Genomic DNA, 22308 nt, shown 5'->3' on the forward strand with positions numbered 1-22308 from the left:
CATTTTGAGGCAAAACAGCATCTTTTAGGCCAAACTATGTAGTAGTTTGAGTTTGAATGGTTGAGGGTTGTGCTACTCCTGACTACTGCATCACATGTTTTAAGAACTCTGTGGTCAAGTTCAGAGAGTTTCTAAACAATTTGTTTAAAATGATTTAGCAGATTTCAGATTTAGGATAAGCTTTAAATGATCATGACATTTAAATACATTTTAAAATTTATTTTTTAGATGTTGTGTGTAGCACTAGCATTATATAAATAAAAGTGTATAATTAATTCATTTTCAGTATTTCATTCTTGCTCTTTCTCTCACTCTCTGTCTGTCTCTCTCAGGTGCATAGACATACTAGAACTCTCAGAAATGGAGCACCTGCTCAGTTTCCATGAGCACACCCTCCGTCTCTATTCCTCCCTTTCTGTCCATGGAAACGCTCGTGTTAGCCAAGCTCTGTGCAGCCATGTGGACCAGCCACAACTCCTCTTTGCTTTGAAGTGTCCTCAAATGCCTGGGCCCTTGCGAATGGGTTTCTATGCCCTTTTAACCAGTATCCATCTCAGTGCCCATGCCAGTGCTATTCAGGAGACAACCCATGAGTTCATTGTGCCCATGACTGATGCCACGCAGGCCATTACACTTTTTGAAAGTGATAGCAAACGCCACAGCCTCCCAGGAAGTGACATTAGCACCTCGTTGAGGCCCAGAACACAATATGCTTCACCATGTTTTGTCACCATTAACAACAGTGTCCAGCACAGCTGTTCCCACCAGAGTTCAGATTTCCCCATGGATGTACTGAAGACCCTTATCGCAGCTATGCTGGAGGAGGCAGTTTACGCAGTGGGGCAGGGTGTGAGGGATCCTGTAGGGGGCAGTTTAGAGGTCCTGCTGTTTCCTCTCCTCCAATTGCTCCACACACTGCTGCTCCTGGGTGTGTTTCAGGGCTCAGGCCTGAGGCGTGTCCTTTCTTTAATCTTGCCTTCTGTCTACATGAGAGAAATCTGCACAGGAAGACTGGGGGGTGGGGATGAAGAGCTTCTTGAAGGTAGAGAAGATGAAGACAGAGTTAGAATGCTCAGTGTTCCTCTGTTGGAGTTACAGACAAAACTTCCAGATACAGTTAAATTACAGGTAAGTTTTTTTTCTTTAGCCTAATTAGGGTTGGGCGATGTAGTCAAAATTTATATCACGATATGTTTCTTAAATTCGGTCTGTACGATATAGTTCCGATATCAATGTGAACAATATAAAAACCACAGAAAACCTACCGGGATGACATCACCATCAAACATTGACAATATACATTTTAAGGTTTGTTTAAAAAATATTGAACTGATGGCAGCGCCCTGTAATAAACATCAATCAGTGACAGATGATGTAACTAATGTTTATTGAAATATTGAAAATGTGTTTAAAAATCAAATCGTTGTTGAAACATTTTATATTGCGATATATATCTTCGATATATTAGTGTTCTTCTCCAGGTGTGGCTCAAAGCAAGCTTGTGCTATTTATTACCCTCCTTGATTCATTGTAAATTGTAATTCACATAAAATTAAAGGAATATTAGGTAGTATTTTTTATGTTAAACTGCAGATTTATATTCATTGTGATGGTTCACTGACCTGCTACTCTGGTCTGCAGAAATATCACTACATAAGTTTTGGAGGGGGTGGCACGGTGGCGCAGCAGGTAGTGTCACACAGCTCCAGGGACCTGGAGGTTATGGGTTCAATTCCCGCTCCGGGTGACTGTCTGTGAGGAGTTGGTTTGTTCTCCCCGTGTCCGCGTGGGTTTCCTCCAGGTGCTCCGGTTTCCTCCCACAGTCCAAAAACACACATTGGTAGGTGGATTGGTGACTCCAAAGTGTCCGTAGGTGTGACTGTGTGTGAGTGTCTTTGTTGCCTTGTGAAGGACTGGCACCCCCTCCAGGGTGTATTCCCGCCTTGTGCCCAATGATTCCAGGTAGGCTCTGGACCCCCGCAACCCTGAATTGGATAAGCGGTTACAGATAATGAATGAATGAATGAAAAGTTTTGGAGGCACATTGGAAACAACCCACTCCCTTGATTTCAGGACAGTGTTGTAAAAGTGAATTACACTCTGCAAACTGCAATGGGAAACAAGGAAGAAAAATACCAAATCTTTCCTAGTGTTCAGTCAGTTTTTTCATATGTACATAAATGTGTACAAGGGGATAAGATAAAACCACACTCAGAACAGTTTTAAACCATTTTAATAATTTCATTTTATTCAAATAATTTCACATGGTCTCCCTCTGTCTGTCGCTCTTGCTCTCGCTCAGCTATGCCACCTGCTTCAGCTCCTGTGCAACTATCAGGTGCGTCACAGAGTTGAGGCCATAGTGGCATTCTCCGATGACTTTGTGGGTCAACTCCAGGACAACCAGCGCTTCAGATACAGTGAGGTCATGGAGGCACTCAACATGTCAGCAGCTCTGACTGCCCGCAAGACCAAGGAGTTCCGTTCCCCACCGCAAGAACAGGTCAGAAGTCTTGAACAAGGGCCCAAGGTCAATGATAATAGAGGGTTTCACCAAGTGCGACCATGAATAAAAATGACATTTATTTTCATTTTAACCTTAATTCTCATTTATAGTATACAGTAATGGAAAGTGACAAGTGTCAGATGGCAGCTTTAAATATCAGCAAAAACATGGCATATTTCTCATTTATTCCTAATTACAACAGTGCAGCATTTTCCTAGCTAGTTTAGATCAAATTCTAATACATCAAGCCTTGTTTGGTAAATGTGCCAATATTGTACTAAAATAACAGTATTATATATGTACAATATTGAAGAGACCTGTCCTTCACTAACAGATGAACATGTTGCTGAGTTTTCAAGACGAGCAAAAGAAGTGTCCATGTCCTGAGGAGATAAGAGATCTGCTCTGGGGCTTTCACCTGGACCTGAGGAGCCATTGTGGTAAATGACCGATTATAGGCCAAAGAGTTTTACAGCCAGTCTCATCACATACAGAAACATTGAGGAGCATTTTAAATCTTTATCTCATTTTTAAATCTTTATATCTTTACAGGAGTTGAGATAGATAAAGTCTTAGTTAATGAAGATGAGCAGGACAGGCCAATCAGGCGTCAGTTAAAAAGTCTGCTGGACACAATGACCTATCTAAAGAGGAGAATGTCTGGAATAACCCCAGAAAGCCTTGTGCCTAAATCAGGTATGAAATGCAATGTATTTTTGTGATACCATTACTGATTCTTCAAATTCTGCCAAAGGTTTTCCAAATGCAGGAATGTTTGCCTCTATTCTTCTCACGTCTATCCTGATTTTCACTCTGGATCTCTGTAGTCTCTCTGCGGCAGCTGATCTCATACACCATGATGCAGTGGACTCAGGAAGGGCTGTCAGATTATCCTGCCCTAGCCAGGGCTGCTTTTGCCCTGCTGCAGTGTCAGTACGCTGGACTGTCTAGCCAAATGTCCGCCCCACTCTTTAAAACATACTGCATCAGCCAGAGCTCAGTGGAGGACACTATATGCCTGCAGGGGGCACTGGGACGTATCCGCTCACTGCTCAGGGCCAGGATGGGCACAGAAGAAGAGGAACTCATGATAAGAGGACTTGGGTAATAAGAGAAGTTTATCCACCAAAACCTAATTTGTATGTATGGAGCCCCAAAGTTGGTGTAATATATTGTTGTAGAATAATTTATTTAGGCCACAATATACACACAATTGTGTGACCACAATATAATATATTAAATATATGTTATATTGAGGCCTCAATTTATTATATTTTGACCTCAACATATTATCTCATATAAATAAATGAATACATACATACCCCAAACATTGCTTTGTAATGGAAATTTAAGATGGAGTTATTTGAATTTTTCTCAGATTGTATGTTATACACTGAGCAAACATCAGCATTGAGATCGGGATTTCACTCTAGCTCTAGTGCTATAAACATCCATAGTAGAAAGGAATATATTATTTAATTTTATTTATTATTTTAAACAACCCTTTGAAGCTAAGTCTTGTACTGCCCCTGATTTTGTCTAACTTAATATTGAAATGGCTGTGGACCTTCAAATCTGCTCACCCTCAGATTTAAAAAATGTTTTGTGTCTTTTGCAGTGACATCATGAAAAATAAAGTGTTCTACCAGCACCCAAACCTTATGAGGACATTGGGCATGCATGAGACTGTCATGGAGGTTATGGTCAATGTCCTTGGGGCTAGAGAGTCTAAAGTAACTGAATTTTCTTTGTTTATTAAACACATTTACAGCTGTTAGTTTGGTCAATGTTACATTTTTCTCACAAAACATTTTAATTTTACTTATGCTGGTCTTGGATTATAAGAAAAATAAAAGTCCTTCTTTTCTTTGTGAGGATATCATGTTTCCAAAGGTGGTGGCCCACTGCTGCCGCTTCCTGTGTTATTTCTGTCGAATCAGCCGACACAACCAGAAGGCCATGTTTGATCACCTCAGTTATCTCCTGGACCACTGCAGTGTTGGACTTGGTGTGTCACATTTTATTAAACTAGTTCAATCTGTCAATCTGTTCTGGAACATTCCACATTTTGTTAAATTCCCTCTTCCTATTATGTTAAAACCTACAAATTAACAGTCAGATAAGCAATAAGTAGTGTCATCACAAAAATCTTTGATTGATAAAGGCCAGCATGTGTCTCCTCAGCATCTCCGTCTATGCGAGGCTGTACTCCTCTGGACGTAGCTGCAGCTTCTCTGATGGACAACAATGAACTTGCCCTGATTCTTACAGAACCAGACTTGGAGAAGGTAAGAACTGCTACCATCTTGAGAAGGCTGTCTATTTGTTGTCTATTTCTGTCATTGAGTTACTGTGAATCATATATTTTGGCAGGCCAAACTCTTTACATTGCTGTAGGAAATGCAGTATTTGGCAGGTTAAACTGTTTATCTCTCTGTATTACTACAAGTGGTGCAGTATTTCACAGTTTATACACTTTAGCTTGGTTTGCTGCTGCAGGTTCTTTAGTACTTGGCAGGTGAAACTCCGCGTTGCTGCAGGCATTGCAGTATTTGGCAGGTTAAACTCTTTCTTTGTATTTCTGCAGGTGGCTCAATATTTGACAGGTTAAACTCTGTCTCTCTGTATTACTGCAGGTGGTGCAGTATTTGGCAGGTTGTGGTTTGCGTAGTTGTTCTCTGTTGGTCTCTAAAGGATACCCTGATATTGGCTGGAATCCTGTGGAGGGAGAGAGATACCTGGACTTCCTACGCTTTGCTGTTTTTTGTAATGGTATGAACTGAAAAAATAAAGTCCAATGGAAGCTTTAAATCTAAAATTAGAGATTAGAGAATGTAAATGTAATATCCAATGCATACCATGCACTGTTGTCCAACATGTATGGAAATTGAAAGAAATATATTTAAGGAAATGTATTTTAAACAGTTAAAAATAAACATGGGCGGCATGGTGGCGCAGCAGGTAGTGTCGCAGTCACACAGCTCCAAGGGCCTGGAGGTTGTGGGTTCGATTCCTGCTCCGGGTGGCTGTCTGTGAGGAGTTGGTGTGTTCTCCCCGTGTCTGCGTGGGTTTCCTCCGGGTGCTCCGGTTTCCTCCCACAGTCCAAAAACACACACTGGTAGGTGTATTGGCGACTCAAAAGTGTCCGTAGGTGTGAGTGAATGTGTGTGTGTCTGTGTTGCCCTGTGAAGGACTGGCGCCCCCTCCAGGGTGTCTTCCCGCCTTGCGCCCAATGATTCCAGGTAGGCTCTGGACCCACCGTGACCCTGAACTGGATAAGCGGTTACAGATAATGAATAAAAATAAACATTTAAGACAATTAAAGATATTCACAGTATATTGCTGATAGCTATTTAGCGTGTTTTCACTGTGCAGGTGAAAGCGTAGAGGAGAACGCTTACGTGGTGTTGAGGCTCCTAATTCGTCGGCCTGAGTGCTTTGGACCCGCCTTGCGAGGGGATGGTGGGAATGGTCTCTTAGCAACCATAGAAGAAGCCACCAGGATCTCTGAGGACCAGAACGGAGATGGTTCTTTCAGAGTGTACCACTCTAGTAGCACACTGTTAGTTAATAAACCCTTTTCCTTCTGTTTTTCTGAAAGTTATTTTACTTGGTCTACATCATCTTGTCTCTATCGCACACAGGAACACACTCGATGATGAGGATGATGACATCATCCACATGGGTCATGCCATAATGACATTCTATTCAGCTCTTATTGACCTGCTGGGCCGTTGTGCCCCAGAAATGCATGTAAGTATCGGGATTTATTAACTCATTTCCAATCTGACATCCTGATAATTTTCTATAGTTATAGGACCCCACAACTAGCATCTGTTTCTTAGTTATATTTGCTCATTTCCAGTTCATCAGAAAAAGGGTCTGATTGGGTAGTGACATATCACATGATCACACAAAGATATTGGTGGAATCACATGGAAATACTTCTGATGAAATCCTGGTTCAATTTCTCTCATTTTTAAATCAGTGATCACCATTTTATAACTTTTGAGAAAAATATTGACAATGTGCTTGTGGTTTTGCTGTGCTCAGCTTATAGAAGCTGGTAAGGGTGAAGCTGTTCGTATCAGAGAAATCTTGAAGTCTTTGATTCCTCTGAAGGACCTGGAAGGGGTCATTAGCATCCCCTTTTCTCTCCCATTTCTGGACACAGGTATAATCAACTCATATGTTATTATTTCTGGTCAATAGCTGAAAAAACATTTATGGAACTTTTGAATAAATTATACCAATAACTACAACTGAAGCCATAATTATTGAAATAAACATTTCAATATTCTTTTTCTACACCAGACCATTCATTTGTAGCATTAATTTTATTATGATTATGTTCAATTAAAAACATGTATCTCCATTTGTATTAATTATTTGTTTACTACATCATTTGAACACAGCAGCTCTCCTTTCCATCTGTTTTGGGAGATACATGTATTTTATTGGGCTGAGACTGAAGTGTAGAGACTGTTACTTCAGCAGAGAGGGGACACATTATGTGTTAACTCCTTTTATTTCAGAAGAAATATTGACTTCATAGGTGTCAACAAAGTTTTGGCAGTGTGAAATTGTATATATAGTATTAAATCTTTTATTTCTGTTTCAGAGGGTTCAGTGATGGAGCCAGACATGTCCAAGATTTTCTGTCCTGATCATAAGGCAGCCATGGTGTTGTTTCTAGACAGGGTCTATGGGGTCCAGGACCAACAATTCCTCCTTTCATTACTCAAGAATGGCTTCCTCCCTGACCTGCAGGCTGCTGTTACCATGGATACTGTGAGAGTCTCATCATTTTCATCTGACTACAGATCTGTTTTTAAATAGTTTTTTAAAACTTCATATGCTAAGCAAATTGATAGAGATGTCTGTATTTGATCTCCACTGGTAGCTCCTATATATTACATTATTTATTATATATTACTTAATCAATAATAGCTCTAAATAGTCAGCTCATGATTACTCATGGAGTAAAAGATTATTAATGCTTTATAAACTAACCTTATAAATTATAATCTAGACCCCCCTCTCTCTGTCTCTCTCTCTCTCTCTCTGTATAGACTGGTGTGGGGGACACAGACATGGCTCTGGCTCTGAATCGTTACATGTGTGTGTCTGTTCTTCCAATGCTGAGTAAATATTCATCTTTGTTGTGCGACTCTTCTCCTGTCCATTTTGCTGCAATGGATACTCTCCTGCAGTCTCTGTACAGTCTCTCGAAGGCAAGCAGCCTCACCAAGGCCCAGAGAGACTCCATCCAGGACTGTTTACTTTCTGTGTGCGGGTGAGAATCATTCTGAGAATCCAATAACTAACCATCTAACTGATGGAAGTCAGTCTCCACTTATTTCTGTGAGTGTGTGCAATCTGTGACATCAGCATCTAGGGCTTTTCTCCTTCGTTGGCCTCTAAACCTTCAGAGGTCCTAGTTGTCTTATATTATCTTGCTGTGCAACCAAATAGTAAATAATGTTATTCTCAGCAGCCTTGGTGAAAATGATCAGAAAAGCTATAGCACTGTCCTCTTTTATCACCATAAACCAGCAATCTGTTAAGGCCAAAAATTCACACCAAAAATTAATTTATTCATTCAAAATCTGTAACCATTTATCCAGTTCAGAGTCACGGTGGGTCTGGAACCCACCTAGAATCACTTGGCACAAGACATAAGCACACCCTGTGGGGGCACCAGGCCTTCGCAACGCAACACACACACACACACATTCACTCACACACTCACACTTAAGGACAATTTTGAGTCATCAATCCACCTACCAATGCCTTTTGGACTGTGGGAGGAATCTGGCACATCTGGAGAAAACTCACGTGGACACAAGGAGAACACACTAAACTTCTCACAGACAAGTCACCCGAGGCAGGACTTGAACCCAAACTTATATGAGATGAAAAAAAAAGTTACCTTGTGGTCTATGTGTAAACCAACTTCTGCTCCATAGACTCGGTCCCCCACATGGGGGGGGGGGGTTGGCTATGTTTAAGAAATGTTCAGTTCAGGAATACTGATGCTGTCTGTCTATGAGGTGTCAGAGAAATTTCATTATGTGGAGAAGAGTTGTGCTTATTGCATCTTATTATTTTACAGAGAATGAGAAAAATCAAATCGCTGTGAGGCATATTTTTTCAAAGAAAATTAAATAATGTATAATTGGACTCTTCAGGCTCTGATCTTTATGCCACAGGAAACTGAAGCCTTCCCTGTTACAGCCTCTACTAAGGAGTCTTGTACTCGATGTTCCCCAGCTGACTGAAAATACCAAGATGCCCCTTAAGGTCTTTCTTTTAAATTTTTCCCTCCTAAGTTTTAGATTAATTTTAATAGTTTGATCCAGCAAACATTCTCTCATTTTGACTTGCAGCTACTGACCAATCATTATGAGCAGAGCTGGATGTATTACTGCATGATTGGTGCTCAGGGTGGCATTGGTTCAGCATCAAAAGAGGAGCTTCTGCTAAGCAGGAAGCTCTTCTGGGGCATATTCCAGGCTCTATCCAAAAAGGTGGGTTCAAGTGAAGCATAGCAGTGAAGATTTCCTTCCTTCTGATATTGCAACCCTTTGTCAATTCACTGTGTTTGTTAGTATACCTCTATCTTTGGGATGCCCAATGCATCAATCATGATTTGCTTTTATTTTGTTCTCTAGCCTTATGAAGCTGAGCTCTTTGAGCTGAGTCTAAGTTGCCTCAGTGCTGTGGCTGGAGCCATCCCGCCTGACCACACTGACTCCAGATGCAGTGGTGGACTGGAGGGACACTCCTCACTGGATTCAGGTGGACAATTCTGCCCTCAACCCTTAGACACCTCCAAGTGAGAACATTTAAAGTCTATATTTACAGTTACATAATTGTTTAAAGGAATCTAATGTCCACTAAAACACTAAAAATGTTCTTACAAATATTTACAAACATTCTTAAGTTGTTTCTTAAAATGTTTATTTAGCGGCTATTACAGTTACCAATATATCTGGATTACATAACGTAAATATTAATTTTTTGTATTAAGAAGTATGTGACTTTCCTGAACTTTTCCAGTGTCACTGTGCCAGAGAGTCTGGATTATGTGGTGAATAAATATGCACAACACACTCATGAGAGGTGGTCATTGGAGAAGGTATGAATCAAAGGTTATCAGGTGCCTTAAAGCTTCAAGGACTGGCAATGTCATTTGTATTGTTTCTTTTATAGAAGTGCCTTTTATGATACATTTCCACTTTAATATATTTAATACTTGTTATTTAAAATTGCCTTTGGAATATATTCATTGTTATTGGCTAGTTGCGTGTGCTGGACACATTTTTTTTATTATATGTTTAGTTTGACAGTTGTATGTGTTGAATGAAGCAAGGTTGTTGAATGTTGTATGTTTGCTTCTAGTTTGCTAATGGTTGGGTCCATGGGGAGCAGATGTGTGAAAGTTCTAAGGTCCACCCACTGCTGAAGCCCTACAGAGCATTATCTGAGAGAGTATGTGCATATTTAAAATAAAAAATAAAAACTTAAAAGACAATAAACACCAAGTTTACTTATGGATTTACTAATGCTTAGAAAGCCTTTTTAATTTCTGTTCTGTATTTGATTCTTGCGATTTTCCTCCTGCTTGGGATCTGTTTTAGGATAAAGAAAGCTACAGATCAGCCATTAAAGAGACAGTAAAGATCATGCTGCTCTTAGGTTGGCACATCGAGAGGACAAAAGACGGAGAGGCAAGGGGTCTTCATAACCCAGCCAGGAGAATTTCACAATCTGGGCAGGTAACACACTAACCATAACTGCCCCAACAACTGAATATGGAAATTCTTAATGAGACATTGTTAAACATAGTTAGTGTTAGATTTAGGACTGGGTTTTTAGGTTCGGGTTAAATTTTACAGTTAGGTTTAATAATTAGATAAAACTAGATGATCTGAAGCAGCTGCAAATGAGCCTGAGGCCTCCAAGCTTAATGCCCTTTAATACTAGGCTGGTTAACAGTGGAACTGGATTCTCTTTTTTATGATGGAGCTCTTATAAATTTAAAATAACTTAAGGTGATATTATCCCACTTACCGAAGAATCCTTTGTTAACCCACTCTTGAGGAGCAATTGCTTCATATAAGAAGTAGATTTACAGCTCATAATCTTCCTAACTACTGTTAACACAAACCTAATGTGTCTTTCTTGTAGCTGTCATTTGAAGGAACCTCCACATTCAGCCCCAAACCTGCAGATACAAGCAGCATCACGCTGGCCTGGGATCAGTATGTAAGTCTATTCACCACGTAAATGCAGCACAATCATTGCAAGCTGAACTTTATAGTTTATTATATCATAACGACTTTATACTATCCAGCAATTTTGAAAAATGTTATAATATGAAGCAATATGTGTTTATCTCCCTTCACCCTTATTCCCTTATTCACCCTTGTTGTGTGCTACTATGTCAGGCAATGGCAGAACAGCTGGCAGAGAATTACCACAACATCTGGGCCAAGAAGAAACAACAGGAGCTGCAAGCTAAAGGTTTCTATTACTAACAGTGACAGTCGCTAGACTATGGGACACAGAGGTTTAGATTATTAAGACTGGCACATGCTAAAACTACCATAGTTTCTATTTTTTTTTAATCAAAAACATTAAGAATACTTAACCATGCTGTGGTTGGGATGCTGTGCACAATGTAAATAAAATGCAATGATATGCAAATCAATTAAACTACATACTAAATTTAAATAGTCCAAAGATTTTATATCAATTGTAGAAACTGAAAAAATATGGCCAAAAATAATGACAAAAAATGGTGTAATGACAAAAGAAATCTCTGGTGGAATGTCTCGCAGCTAATTAAGTTACCTGTCAGCAGCTCAGTAAGATGGGAATTTGTCACCATTTTGTAAAAGACTAAAGGGACACATACTGCAACAATTCAAGGGAACAATAGCAAAAAACATCATATCATTAAATATCAGTGCAAGAGAGAAGCTGTTAGAAAACTATTATTGGATAGCCATGACCTTCGGGCCCCCAGGCAGCCCTGCATTCCTGCATTAAAAACAATTCTGTAGTGGAAATTACTGCATGGGCTCTTCCAAAAAAACATTGTGAGCACAGAGCACATTGTTGCACCAACAAATGCAAGTTAAAAGTGAATCATGCACTAAAAAATATAAAGTAGATCCAGGAACACAGGCTGTGACCTGATAAAATCTCTTTTGTTAATCATGGATGCCTTTTCTTCTAGACTAAAAAAACAAGAGGGATTGTCCAGCTAATATCTACTCACAGTTGAAAAGCCATCATCTGTGACGTTTTGGTGGGGCATTAGTGCACATCTGTGACAGCGCACTGTTAATGCTGAAATATACAGGTGCATCTCAATAAATTAGAACAGGGGTTTTCAACTAGTGTTCCGAAGCCCCCTGGTAGTCCGTGACATGCTATCCAGTTAAAATACTGAAAATACTTTTTGAAAATTATTTCATCTTATTTTTTTTTCAGAACATTTTCATTTGATTTGGGGATCCGAATGAATAATGAATTTAATGCATATTGAAAAAACATGATGGGAGAACCTTATCCTTGGACTAATCAGGTTGATCAACTGTACTTTGCCAATGCAGTGTTAGTAACGTCATATAAAACAGTCTCTTGCACACAAGTTAACTAGCTAGCAAAAGCAGATAACTATACACACATCCCCCTGCCCCAGTGCATGCACACACACACACAGACACACAATGGGCTGCAGACTACTGCTTAGTCTAAATGGTGGACCCTGGGGCAGTTGAAAACCCTTGAATTAAAATATCATGAAAAGGTTTGTTTATATTAGTAATTCAATTCAAAATGTGAAACTCATATATTATATTTATTCGTTACAAACAGAGTGATCTATTTCAATCGTTTACAGTACCAGTCAAAGGTTTGGACACATCATCTCATTGGTCATTGGTGGAATAGGGCTATTCACTGTTTAGAATTGTGTACCAGTCCTACCTCTGCACAACACAAGTTATGGTCTCAGACACATTAAGAAGGTGAGCAGTTCCACAATTTAACTTTTGACAAGGCCACAGCTGTTCACTGAAAACCAATCCAGGTGACGGCCTCATGAAGCTGATTGCGAGAACGCAGACAGTGTGTAAAGCTTTCATCAAAGCAAAAGGTGGCTACTTTGAAGAATCTAAATTATAAAACTTTCTGGTTTGTTTTACACTTTTTTTAACTACATAATTCCATATGTGTTCCTTCATAGTTTTAATGTCTTCCATATTCATTTACAATGTAGAAAATAATAAAAAAAAACAAAACAAAGAAAAACCATTGAATGAGATGTTCAAACATTGACTTTGTACTGTACATTCAATACATGTGGAAAATGTCCCAAAACAATGTAAACCCTCCCTGAGTGAGTGTGTCCAAACATTTGATACTATATTTTTTTCAAACACTGTTACTATCTTTTTAATGTTGATAATGAAAACCCAATAGTCATTACCTACAAAGGTTTCCTAATCATTTAAAATGATCTCTTAGTCTGGTTCCGCTACACAATCACAGGGAAGAGTGCTTACTTGACAGATGTCCAGAAAGCAGTCATTGACACCCTCCTGCTGTATCCAAGCATATTAATGGAAATTTAGATGGAAGGAAAGTGTGGTAGAAAAAGGTGCACAAGCAACAGGGATAGCTGAAGCCTTGAAAGGAGATTCACAGGTGGACTGTTGCTGGAGTCAGTGGTTCAAGAGCCACCACACACAGACGTATCCAGGACATGGGCCACAACTGTCGCATTCCTTGTGTCAATCCCCTCATTACACAGAGACAACGGCAGGAGGGTCTTACCTGGGACAAGGAGAAAAAGGACTGGACTGTTGCTCAGTGTCCAAAGTGTTGTTTTCAGAGGAAAGTAAATTTTGCATTTAATTTGGAAATCAAGGTCCCAGAGTCTGGAGGAAAAGTGGAGAGACAGAGTCCAAGCTGCTTGAGTCTAGTGTTAAGTTCCCACAATCAGTGATGGTTTGGGGAGCCATGTTATCTACCAGGTAATTTTGCCTTCTACCAGGAAATTTTAGAGCACTTCATGCTTCCCTCTGCTGACTTTATGGAGATGCAGATTTCATTTTCCAGCAGGACTTGGTACCTGTCCACACTGCCAAAGTTACCAATACCTGGTTTAATAACCACAGTAACACTGTTCTTGATTGGCCAGCAATGGATGGGATTTTGTCAAGAAGAAGATGAGAGACACCAGACCCAACAATGCAGATGAGCTTAAGGCTGCTATCAAAACAACCTGGGCTTCCATAACACCACAGCAGTGCCACAGGCTGATCGCCTCCATGCCACACTGCATTGTTGCAGTAATTCATGCAAAAGGAGCCCCAACCATATATTGGTTACATATACTGTACCTAATTTTAATTAGGCCAACATTTCTGTATTGAAAATCTTCTATAATATTCTAGTTTTCTAAGATAATGGAATGCTTGAAATAGATCACTCTGTTTGTAATGAATACATATGAGTTTCAGTTTTTGAATTGAACTACTGAAATAAATTAACTTCTTGATAATATTATAATTTATTGATATGCACCTGTATATAAGTTTAGGAGCAACATGATGTCATCTAGACAAAGACTCTTTCAGCATGGAGCCACAGCATGTGATTTGGCACTGTCATAATGCCTACCCTGAAAAAGACAGCAGGCTAAACTGGTCCAGACCTGCCATTCATTTTAAAACGTGAACTAACATTTTCAGTTTAAATATTTGATGTATGATTTTGTACTCTTTTCAAATATAGGGTTTAAATGATTTGCACATCACTGCATTACATTTTTAAATTACATTTTTTAAGAGTCCGTTTTTTTAATATGAGTAATGTGACTATTACACTATTAATGTTACTAATAATAATGGTTAATGCAGCTTATCCGAATTTGGGATTGAAAAGAATACCAGACCAGTGTATGGTTTATGCAAATTAACTGATTTTCATTTACAAAATTTTCACAAATACTATTTGTACATGTGTATGATGTGTAAGACACTAAACAAACCACATTTGTATTTAAAGAAAATGTTACAGGGTTAATTATATGAACAGTTTGAAAAATGCTTACGAGATTAGTTTGATATGTATATGTGTGTATCAGGAGGTAAGTAAATATTCACTGCATAAGGACCTCAAAAGCTGGTCAGTAAGCCGAAATGCTTTAAATGTCTGTGTCCAGGAGGAGGCAGTCACCCTCTTCTCATTCCATATGATGCTCTGAGTGGCAGAGAAAAAAACAGAGTCAGAGAAAGAGCGCAGGATGTGCTGAAGTTCTTCCACATCAATGGATACACAGTGTGGAGGTGAGGGTCATGAAGCTAATGGTAAGCCTGCAGTGGAGTTCACATTCAGTGTGCATTCCACTCTCATGGAAAGCTTTAGATATTTTTGAACACAATTGTGTAACTTTGTTTTATTTCTGTTTTCTCTTAATGCACCTATTTTAGGCCTTCAGTACTCCTTATGAACTTACATTTGTCTTAATGCTGAAGGTTTTGAGTGCAGCTTTGGAGTTGTAGAAAAAGTCAGGGGGTCAATGCATTCGCTTGTTTATTTTCCATAATCACTCCATCTTGGTCAGGGTCTTGGTGAGTCCAGAGTCTTCCCAGAATCATTTGTGCTAAGCAGGAAAACACCCTACCACCTTGCTACATGGGGATACATATCAATATTAAATCCATGACATTAACATGTATCTCAGAATAGTAATGTCGCAGGAAAAGAAAACAAACTTCTTAACTTTCAATTGTAGTCAATGTAAAAATATTTTATTCCAAGTAATTATTCCCAAGCATTTTTATTGATTTATTCATCATGAAATTTTCACACGATGTGAAAGAAAGCTGCTGTAGTAAACAAAACATTGATTAAATTGGCGATACATGTTTTTAATGGGTAAGTAACGATATATTTATTTGTTAGGTCATATTTGTTAACAAAAAGTGTAAAACTGGAGTACCAACTGATTAAAGTTCTCTTCTAGAATAATACCACTCCCTCCACACTCATTAAGTATTCAAATTACTTTCAACCTAAAATAATTTATGTACAACCATAAAAAGAAAACACCTCCACACCAAAAATTTTGAAGGTAATGAGACCAAGGAGTTTTACCACTTATTACCAAAGCCTAAATATATATATATATATATATATTATTTAACTGGAAAGTCAAAAGGTGTAAATCAATTCTTACTAGGAAGCTTTGAGAATTTGTATATTGCAGGAAGTGAGTTTGTACTATGTTTGAACCTCTGATTGTGTTATTATTAAGGGAGCGGACCCCTGCAGATGTGGACTCTCCTTCCATTGCTAGTCGTTTTTCTTACTGTCTGCTGCAGAAAACTCTTACCTTCACTGAACAAACTCAGGAGCAGATGCTGGAGCTGGGTATGAAATCACCACCACTCTACAGTTTCCACTCACAATCCCCATTAGTATTTTTAGTTGAGCTCATTGTGCACGCATATGCTCAGTTTTGCACAGAAACCTTGTATAATCTCCATATATTCACATGAAATGAAATAGGAAACTCAGGAGGAGGGCACCATGCTCATTGCCAAGTTTGGGCTAGTGGGATATATGCAGCTCCTTAACATTAGGCTGTGGAGCATTAAAGAGCTGAGATTGATAACGCAGCAAAGGAAGAAAATGCTAGATGAGATGGTGTCCACAAACTTGGCAATATAGTGTATATAAAGATGAATATGAAGTTACTGTACAGAATTCTCACGTTGTCTGTCATTTTTATGACATATTATTTTGTGTGATAGTTTAAATTCATGACAATTCAGCAGTATAGCCAGTGATAGATAAAAACTGGACAAATTAAAAATCAGTAGCTTTCTGAATTGTGTGTCACTCTGTGTGTTTCATGTGTGCGTTTTGACTTTGTATTTCCTTCAGAGCTTGTGCATGCTCGAGGGCAAATGGGAAGGACGGAGAGAGTGCCTCATGAACAGCATATCTATTTTTTTATCAAGGTTAGTTTAAGCTTTAATATTTAAGATCAAGAATCAAGCAGTCCTTTTTAGCAATAATAAAAAGGTAACAATATTTATTACAGTGATTATTTACTATTTTTTCAAATTTTCTATTAAGTGCAGCAGAATATAATAGAGAATCAAACTGATGTTTAGATTAACCAGAATGATCCATTGGCCTAACAGAGGGGCAGCCTTTTTAAAATGGCTTTAGTAAGAATCACTGATACATCTGTGTGGCCAGGTATCACACAAGTATCACTGAAGAAAATGTCTATATGTACTGTATACACAATCCTTATTGATAAGCTGTGTGTTTTTTATATAAGAATTTGATCTGATTTGTCAAACTTATTGGCCAGAATTATTTGGCCAAATTATTAATTTAAATTATTAAATTAATTAAAATTATGAATTATGAATTATTAATTATCTGTTTCCGGTGCTCTACAATACACACATCTCTCTCTCTCTCTCTCTCTCTCTCTCTCTCTCTCTCTCTCTCAGGTGGTATTGCCTCTGATTGATCAGTATTTTAAAAATCATCACGTCTACTTCTTGTCCAGATTTCTGTGCCCACTTAGTAACAGTGGACATGCCTCTAGTAAAGAGAAAGAGATGGTTACAAGGTAATGATTTTTGAGATGCTTCATTTGTTTATGAGTTGAATTAAATAGTTGTGGCTATTGAAATCATCCACCTTCACTGTTCTTTACATTTGCAAAACATACACTGCATTCATATCTTTCTGTTTCTCTCTTCATTCTTAATCCCCAGCTTGTTCTGTAAACTGGGAGCACTAGCCAGACGTAGGATTTCTCTATTTGGTAAGGGCTCATTTGAATGACAATTACAAAATGGAGATATGGCATTTATTAAAAATATTACATTTACCGTATAAACATACATGTTTTCACAGTACACAGTATATCTCAATATTTATTTTTTGGACCCATTTTCAATTGATGTTAAATAATTTCTCACAAACAATACTGGCTTTATTGGTACATTCCCATAATGTCCTGCTCATTTCCTCTTGTGGTAAAGTTCAAAGAGCTTAAATGAGGAAATCTTTGCCTTAGAGTTTCTTTTGCCAGCTTTAAGATACCTGCATTGTTTAATCTTACAATGCACTTTATAATGTATTCAGGTGAAGATGCTCAGTCTGTTGTGAGCTGTCTACAGATTCTGGCACAATCTCTGGACACCAGGTAGGTGATACGAAAATGATGATGATCTTATAATGCTCATGAGGTTAGTGAGGGTTTGATTGAACTCACAATGCTTTAAGAAGACACAGGGCCTTGAGGAATGACATGTTAATTGTTTATTTTTTAATTTTTTTTAAGAAAATTCCAATCCATGGTTCCTCAAATAATGTACTTAAGAGCTCTATATTTACATGAGCCAAATGTAATTTATATCAACAAAAATAGCAAACTGTTTTTTAGTAATTATATATTATATAGGTGTGATAATGACTTAGTACAGAAACTAGACCATTTGCTTTTTCATAATATGAAGATGATGCATTGGAGAGAAAGGATTGTATTGATTTCCCTGTTCCAACTTGCTAGATATATCACAAAAATAAAATAATACATTTCTCTTTTTGATGTAAGTTGGATGTTTATTTATATTTTTTGCTTTACATAAATGATTTGTGTAAATTAAGCATAAATACTGCCAATGGTCAAAAATTTATATTAAACAAAGAGCAGAGGGCCATTTCTATTGGACAGTCCTGAACTTTGGCTTAGCTAAAATCCTTCTTAGTTTATTTAAGTATTTGCTTTCTTATCTTGATTTATTCGTAGCAGACGAAACGGGAGATCTGTTATTGTGTGTGTGTGTGTTTGTGTATGTGTTTGTGTATGTGAGAGGAAGAAAGGAGGAAGGCATATAAGAGTTAATTAGTTTTTCAGCATAAATACAATCTAATCTACATTCTGAAGTCAACGGTAGCGATGCTGCATTTATATCACTAGATAAACCCGCTAATACCTCACTAGACCCTGTAAAAAAGAGTGAATTACAGCAGAAAGTTGTGGTAAAATTTGGTAAAATTTTAATTGCCATTAAAAGAAAGTTAAGACATTAGTTTTGAAAGCACTAATATCTAAGTATTTTTTCATTGTGTAGGAGTGTGATGAAAAGGGTGGGGGAGTGTGTACGAACAGCCCTTTGTTCATTCTTTGAGGATGCTGCGATGGATCTGAAGTTGACCGTGGAGTGTATAAATGCAGGGCAGTATGGTCAAGGCAGGGTCCAGACCAGAGGAGATGGAGAACTGCTGACCTATGCTACAACTGCACTCATTCCAGTACTGACTGCTTTATTCCAGCACATTAACCAGTGCCAAGGCTCAGAGGAAGTGATCGGTAAGCCATACACATTTTATATTTTATGTCCAAAAGTGATAAATTGTAGTGTATATACATATATATAACTCGATTAAACTTTACCCTCCTCCACCCAATCAATTTATTATCGATTATTTATTATTCTGTTCAATGGGGGTTGGAGGTATGGATGTGTTAGGGTGGATGGATTGTGAGTAGATTGATGGAGGTTAAGATAAAAGAATGGGAAGGTAGATTGTTCGAAGGGCAAAGGAAATGATAGGTAGTATCACTGCTGGCTGGAAAGATTGACAGCTGGTGAAAATAATCCTGTCCTACGATATTTGACCTGTTAAATCTTGGTTAGGGACAATCTCCACATGTTCAGAAGAGCAGCAAATGGAAATGCCTTAATAATAACTGGGTTTTATCCTGAAAATTTGTCAATCGTCCTTTGCCAGAAGAGATTCTATCTCAGACGTTTCACAGCCTCCAGTGTGGAGCCTCCACATTCCTTGATTGTGACCCCTTTGTCTCTGAAAATCAGACTCACGAGAGCCCAGGGCAAATCGCATCGGAAATCTGTTTGAGTCACACAACCAGAATGTGTCTGGCCTCATTGAGATAAGCCCCATCTCTGCTGTAAACCCCATCCCCTTTGAATCATTCATCTCTTTTCCTGCCTTCTCCTCCTGTACACACTCATTACCATCTCATTCACAAACACACAGACTCTGAATAAATCTCACTTTTTTCCTGGACTGAGGCGCTCTTCACCAATACAGTCTGCATAAAGCTCAGAGATTTCCCCTGGATCCTGTCAGAATGTATTCATTTGCCATTTCAGTTTTTATCATGCGCTCAGACATGATGAGGGTGGAATGGGCTTCGTTCAATTTTATTCAATTATTATTTCTAGAATGAATGTACCCTGAAACATTACAAAAGCAGAGAGTACAAAAGGGAAATGGTACTACATTGAACGTGATTTTGGTCAAGGTGGAAATCTTTATCTCTTGATTTTGTTTGATTTGATAAGCTGCCATGATGCAATAGTTCTTACTACTGCATCTCTATTTTAATTTCTATTGCCTTTGTTTTGTATTGCCTACATTCAGCAATTTATACCATTACAGCTTATATATACTTATTTAACATTAATATTTAATGCAGATGACATTACATTTTATAATATTGGTTTACATGTTTTAAAAACCATTTAGGCTCTCATTTTGAGAGTTGAATATGAAAATTATGCATTTGTGTTTCTTCATTTTGAATGTCACTTACAATTGCCACTTAAAACTGCACCAAGCACTGTCCAGTTCATAAACACAGCTCACGGAGGAAAAAACACTGTGCCATTTTTGTGAATCTAATCCCATTTTTCTATGATTTGTTCATTCAGCCTGATTGTGTTTTGTAAATATAAACAAATTATGAATTTGATGCCTACAACACAGTCAAAAACTGGGACATGGACGAAGTAAGAGAGAAATTTTTGTAGAAAATCAAGTTAGGGTTTTTGCCACCTCTAGGGTGTGTTTCCATGTTGTGCTCAGTGATTCCAGGTAGGCTCAGGACCCACCGCGACCCTGAATTTGATAAGCGGTTACAGACATTGAATGAATGAATGTTAGCGGTTTTACAAATTCCACTATAAACAGGTGAATTAAATCAGGAATGACTAAAAAGTAGGCCTTGGATAATTTTCAAATAAATTTGACACAAAGTGATGAGCAACAATCCACCATTGTAGCACATTTCTCAACGCGATTGGCAAATAATTTAGTTTATAGGCTCATTTATGCACAATGTTAAATACGGATATGAATATGGACAGAGCCTTCTGTCCATAATCTGCGTTCATTTCATTATAATTTTGAATTTTTGCTTATGGATGCGGACGGGACAGAGCAATACCACTGGAGACAGTGGGGACAGTCCAAGATGCAACCACTTCCATAAGGCGCCTTATGTAAGTTCTCATGTCTGATGTGTCTATGTGTCCCTCATTGGTAAGACAAGTCAATAAAATTCTCCGTCCAAATGTAGTGTTGTACTTAATGGCCTCACAAATCACCACTGTGTAGAACGCTGCTATTCTCGACATTTTGAAATTAAATATAGAACTACAATTTCCTTCGCCATCACCATGTTTGTTATTTACTCTGAGCTGCCCTCTACTGGATGTGTTGCTCAGCAACCATATAAATGGAGCTGATGCAAGGAAGTATGTGGGCAGTGACGGGTATATTGTTTGAAGTGCATGCATACATTTCCATACGCAATGGGAGCATAAATGAACCTTATCTGCTGTACTTATTGTTATGAAAAGGAGAATTTGCAGTCCTTGTCAGGCAGTACTAGAAACTGCTGTTCAGTTTGTGACCTTTGAGCCCTCAGACAGCACTGCATGAGAAACAACCATTCTCTGAGCCAAAGACAAAGAAACCATTCAGACTGCTATCAGTGAAAAGAGCAAAAGATAACATCTGTCATGGTATGAGTGGCTAGAATATTTGTGGTAGCACAGATGTGGTGTTTTAGTGTGACATATGCAGTCATAAGTGCCACAGCAGACTCAGACAGACATTTTTTGGAGTGTGTAGCAGGCATCCAATATTAAAGAAATATTCTTATTTGCATAATACAATGAGCTTGGTCAGTGAACACTTAAAAGCTCTTCCTTTTGTACTTTTGCTTGAAAAATAGTATTGAACTCTAGTATTGAGCAAAAAAATCAATTAGGATGTAAACATCTGCTCTTCATTGAACTTGTTTTAGGTGCAAGACATGCAGTCAACCCGTTGCAGAATTTGAATACTATCTACATGATAGATTTGAGCAATATATTGACATTTCCTTTCTAATCTTTACCTCATGTTTTTCAGTGGATGAAGTGAAGGCCTGCTGTTACCGCATGCTTTGTAGTCTGTACATTCTTGGCACCTGTAATAACACTTTTATGGAAAGGTATTGCTCTGGTTTTAAATATCATAACCTTACATGTAAATAGATTTTTGAGATTGTATTTAATTGGGTATGATGACAAACCAAATATTCCTTGCCTTACAATTGATTTGCAACTAAATTTATTTTCTATTTCTTTGCTAATGACAAAGAAAGTGTCAGTAAAAAAACGCTGTGACAGGTTTAATTTGTCAAGCTATAGGCACATCTTCAGCTTTGGAATAAATCATATGTTAAATACGGGTAACAAACATTAATCAGTTTTGTCATAAACAATAAAACTTGATATAATTTGCTCACTGTAAGTGCATCTCTAGGCAGTTTTCTATTTCTCGGATATGGCTGCATGGCGCCATAGATCAGGTTCTGCTGTTGTTCTGCTGTTTGTCATGGATATTTAAATTTGTTTTAGCTGCAAAATGTAAATTCAGCATAAGAC

General features: G+C 38.2%; 1 protein-coding gene across 1 annotated transcript in view; it reads left to right on the forward strand.

Moving 5' to 3' along the window:
• Positions 1-22308, forward strand: part of ryr2b (ryanodine receptor 2b (cardiac)) — an 88452-nt gene that overhangs the window by 29850 nt on the left and 36294 nt on the right. Inside the window, exons 35-64 of the mRNA XM_066671888.1 lie at positions 333-1128; positions 2303-2503; positions 2841-2946; positions 3059-3202; positions 3334-3610; positions 4125-4239; positions 4382-4514; positions 4691-4794; positions 5143-5278; positions 5882-6068; positions 6151-6259; positions 6560-6680; positions 7128-7297; positions 7579-7802; positions 8719-8809; positions 8896-9036; positions 9181-9344; positions 9569-9647; positions 9911-10000; positions 10150-10287; positions 10700-10777; positions 10960-11035; positions 14751-14874; positions 15846-15961; positions 16478-16554; positions 17062-17183; positions 17332-17381; positions 17705-17765; positions 18697-18935; positions 21791-21872. Of these exons, the coding sequence (XP_066527985.1) occupies positions 333-1128; positions 2303-2503; positions 2841-2946; positions 3059-3202; positions 3334-3610; positions 4125-4239; positions 4382-4514; positions 4691-4794; positions 5143-5278; positions 5882-6068; positions 6151-6259; positions 6560-6680; positions 7128-7297; positions 7579-7802; positions 8719-8809; positions 8896-9036; positions 9181-9344; positions 9569-9647; positions 9911-10000; positions 10150-10287; positions 10700-10777; positions 10960-11035; positions 14751-14874; positions 15846-15961; positions 16478-16554; positions 17062-17183; positions 17332-17381; positions 17705-17765; positions 18697-18935; positions 21791-21872 (4551 nt within the window). The remainder of the gene's footprint in view (positions 1-332; positions 1129-2302; positions 2504-2840; positions 2947-3058; positions 3203-3333; positions 3611-4124; positions 4240-4381; positions 4515-4690; positions 4795-5142; positions 5279-5881; positions 6069-6150; positions 6260-6559; positions 6681-7127; positions 7298-7578; positions 7803-8718; positions 8810-8895; positions 9037-9180; positions 9345-9568; positions 9648-9910; positions 10001-10149; positions 10288-10699; positions 10778-10959; positions 11036-14750; positions 14875-15845; positions 15962-16477; positions 16555-17061; positions 17184-17331; positions 17382-17704; positions 17766-18696; positions 18936-21790; positions 21873-22308) is intronic.

The sequence above is a fragment of the Hoplias malabaricus genome, chromosome 1 (genome assembly GCF_029633855.1).
Source record: "Hoplias malabaricus isolate fHopMal1 chromosome 1, fHopMal1.hap1, whole genome shotgun sequence".
NCBI classification, from domain to species: Eukaryota; Metazoa; Chordata; class Actinopteri; order Characiformes; family Erythrinidae; genus Hoplias; species Hoplias malabaricus.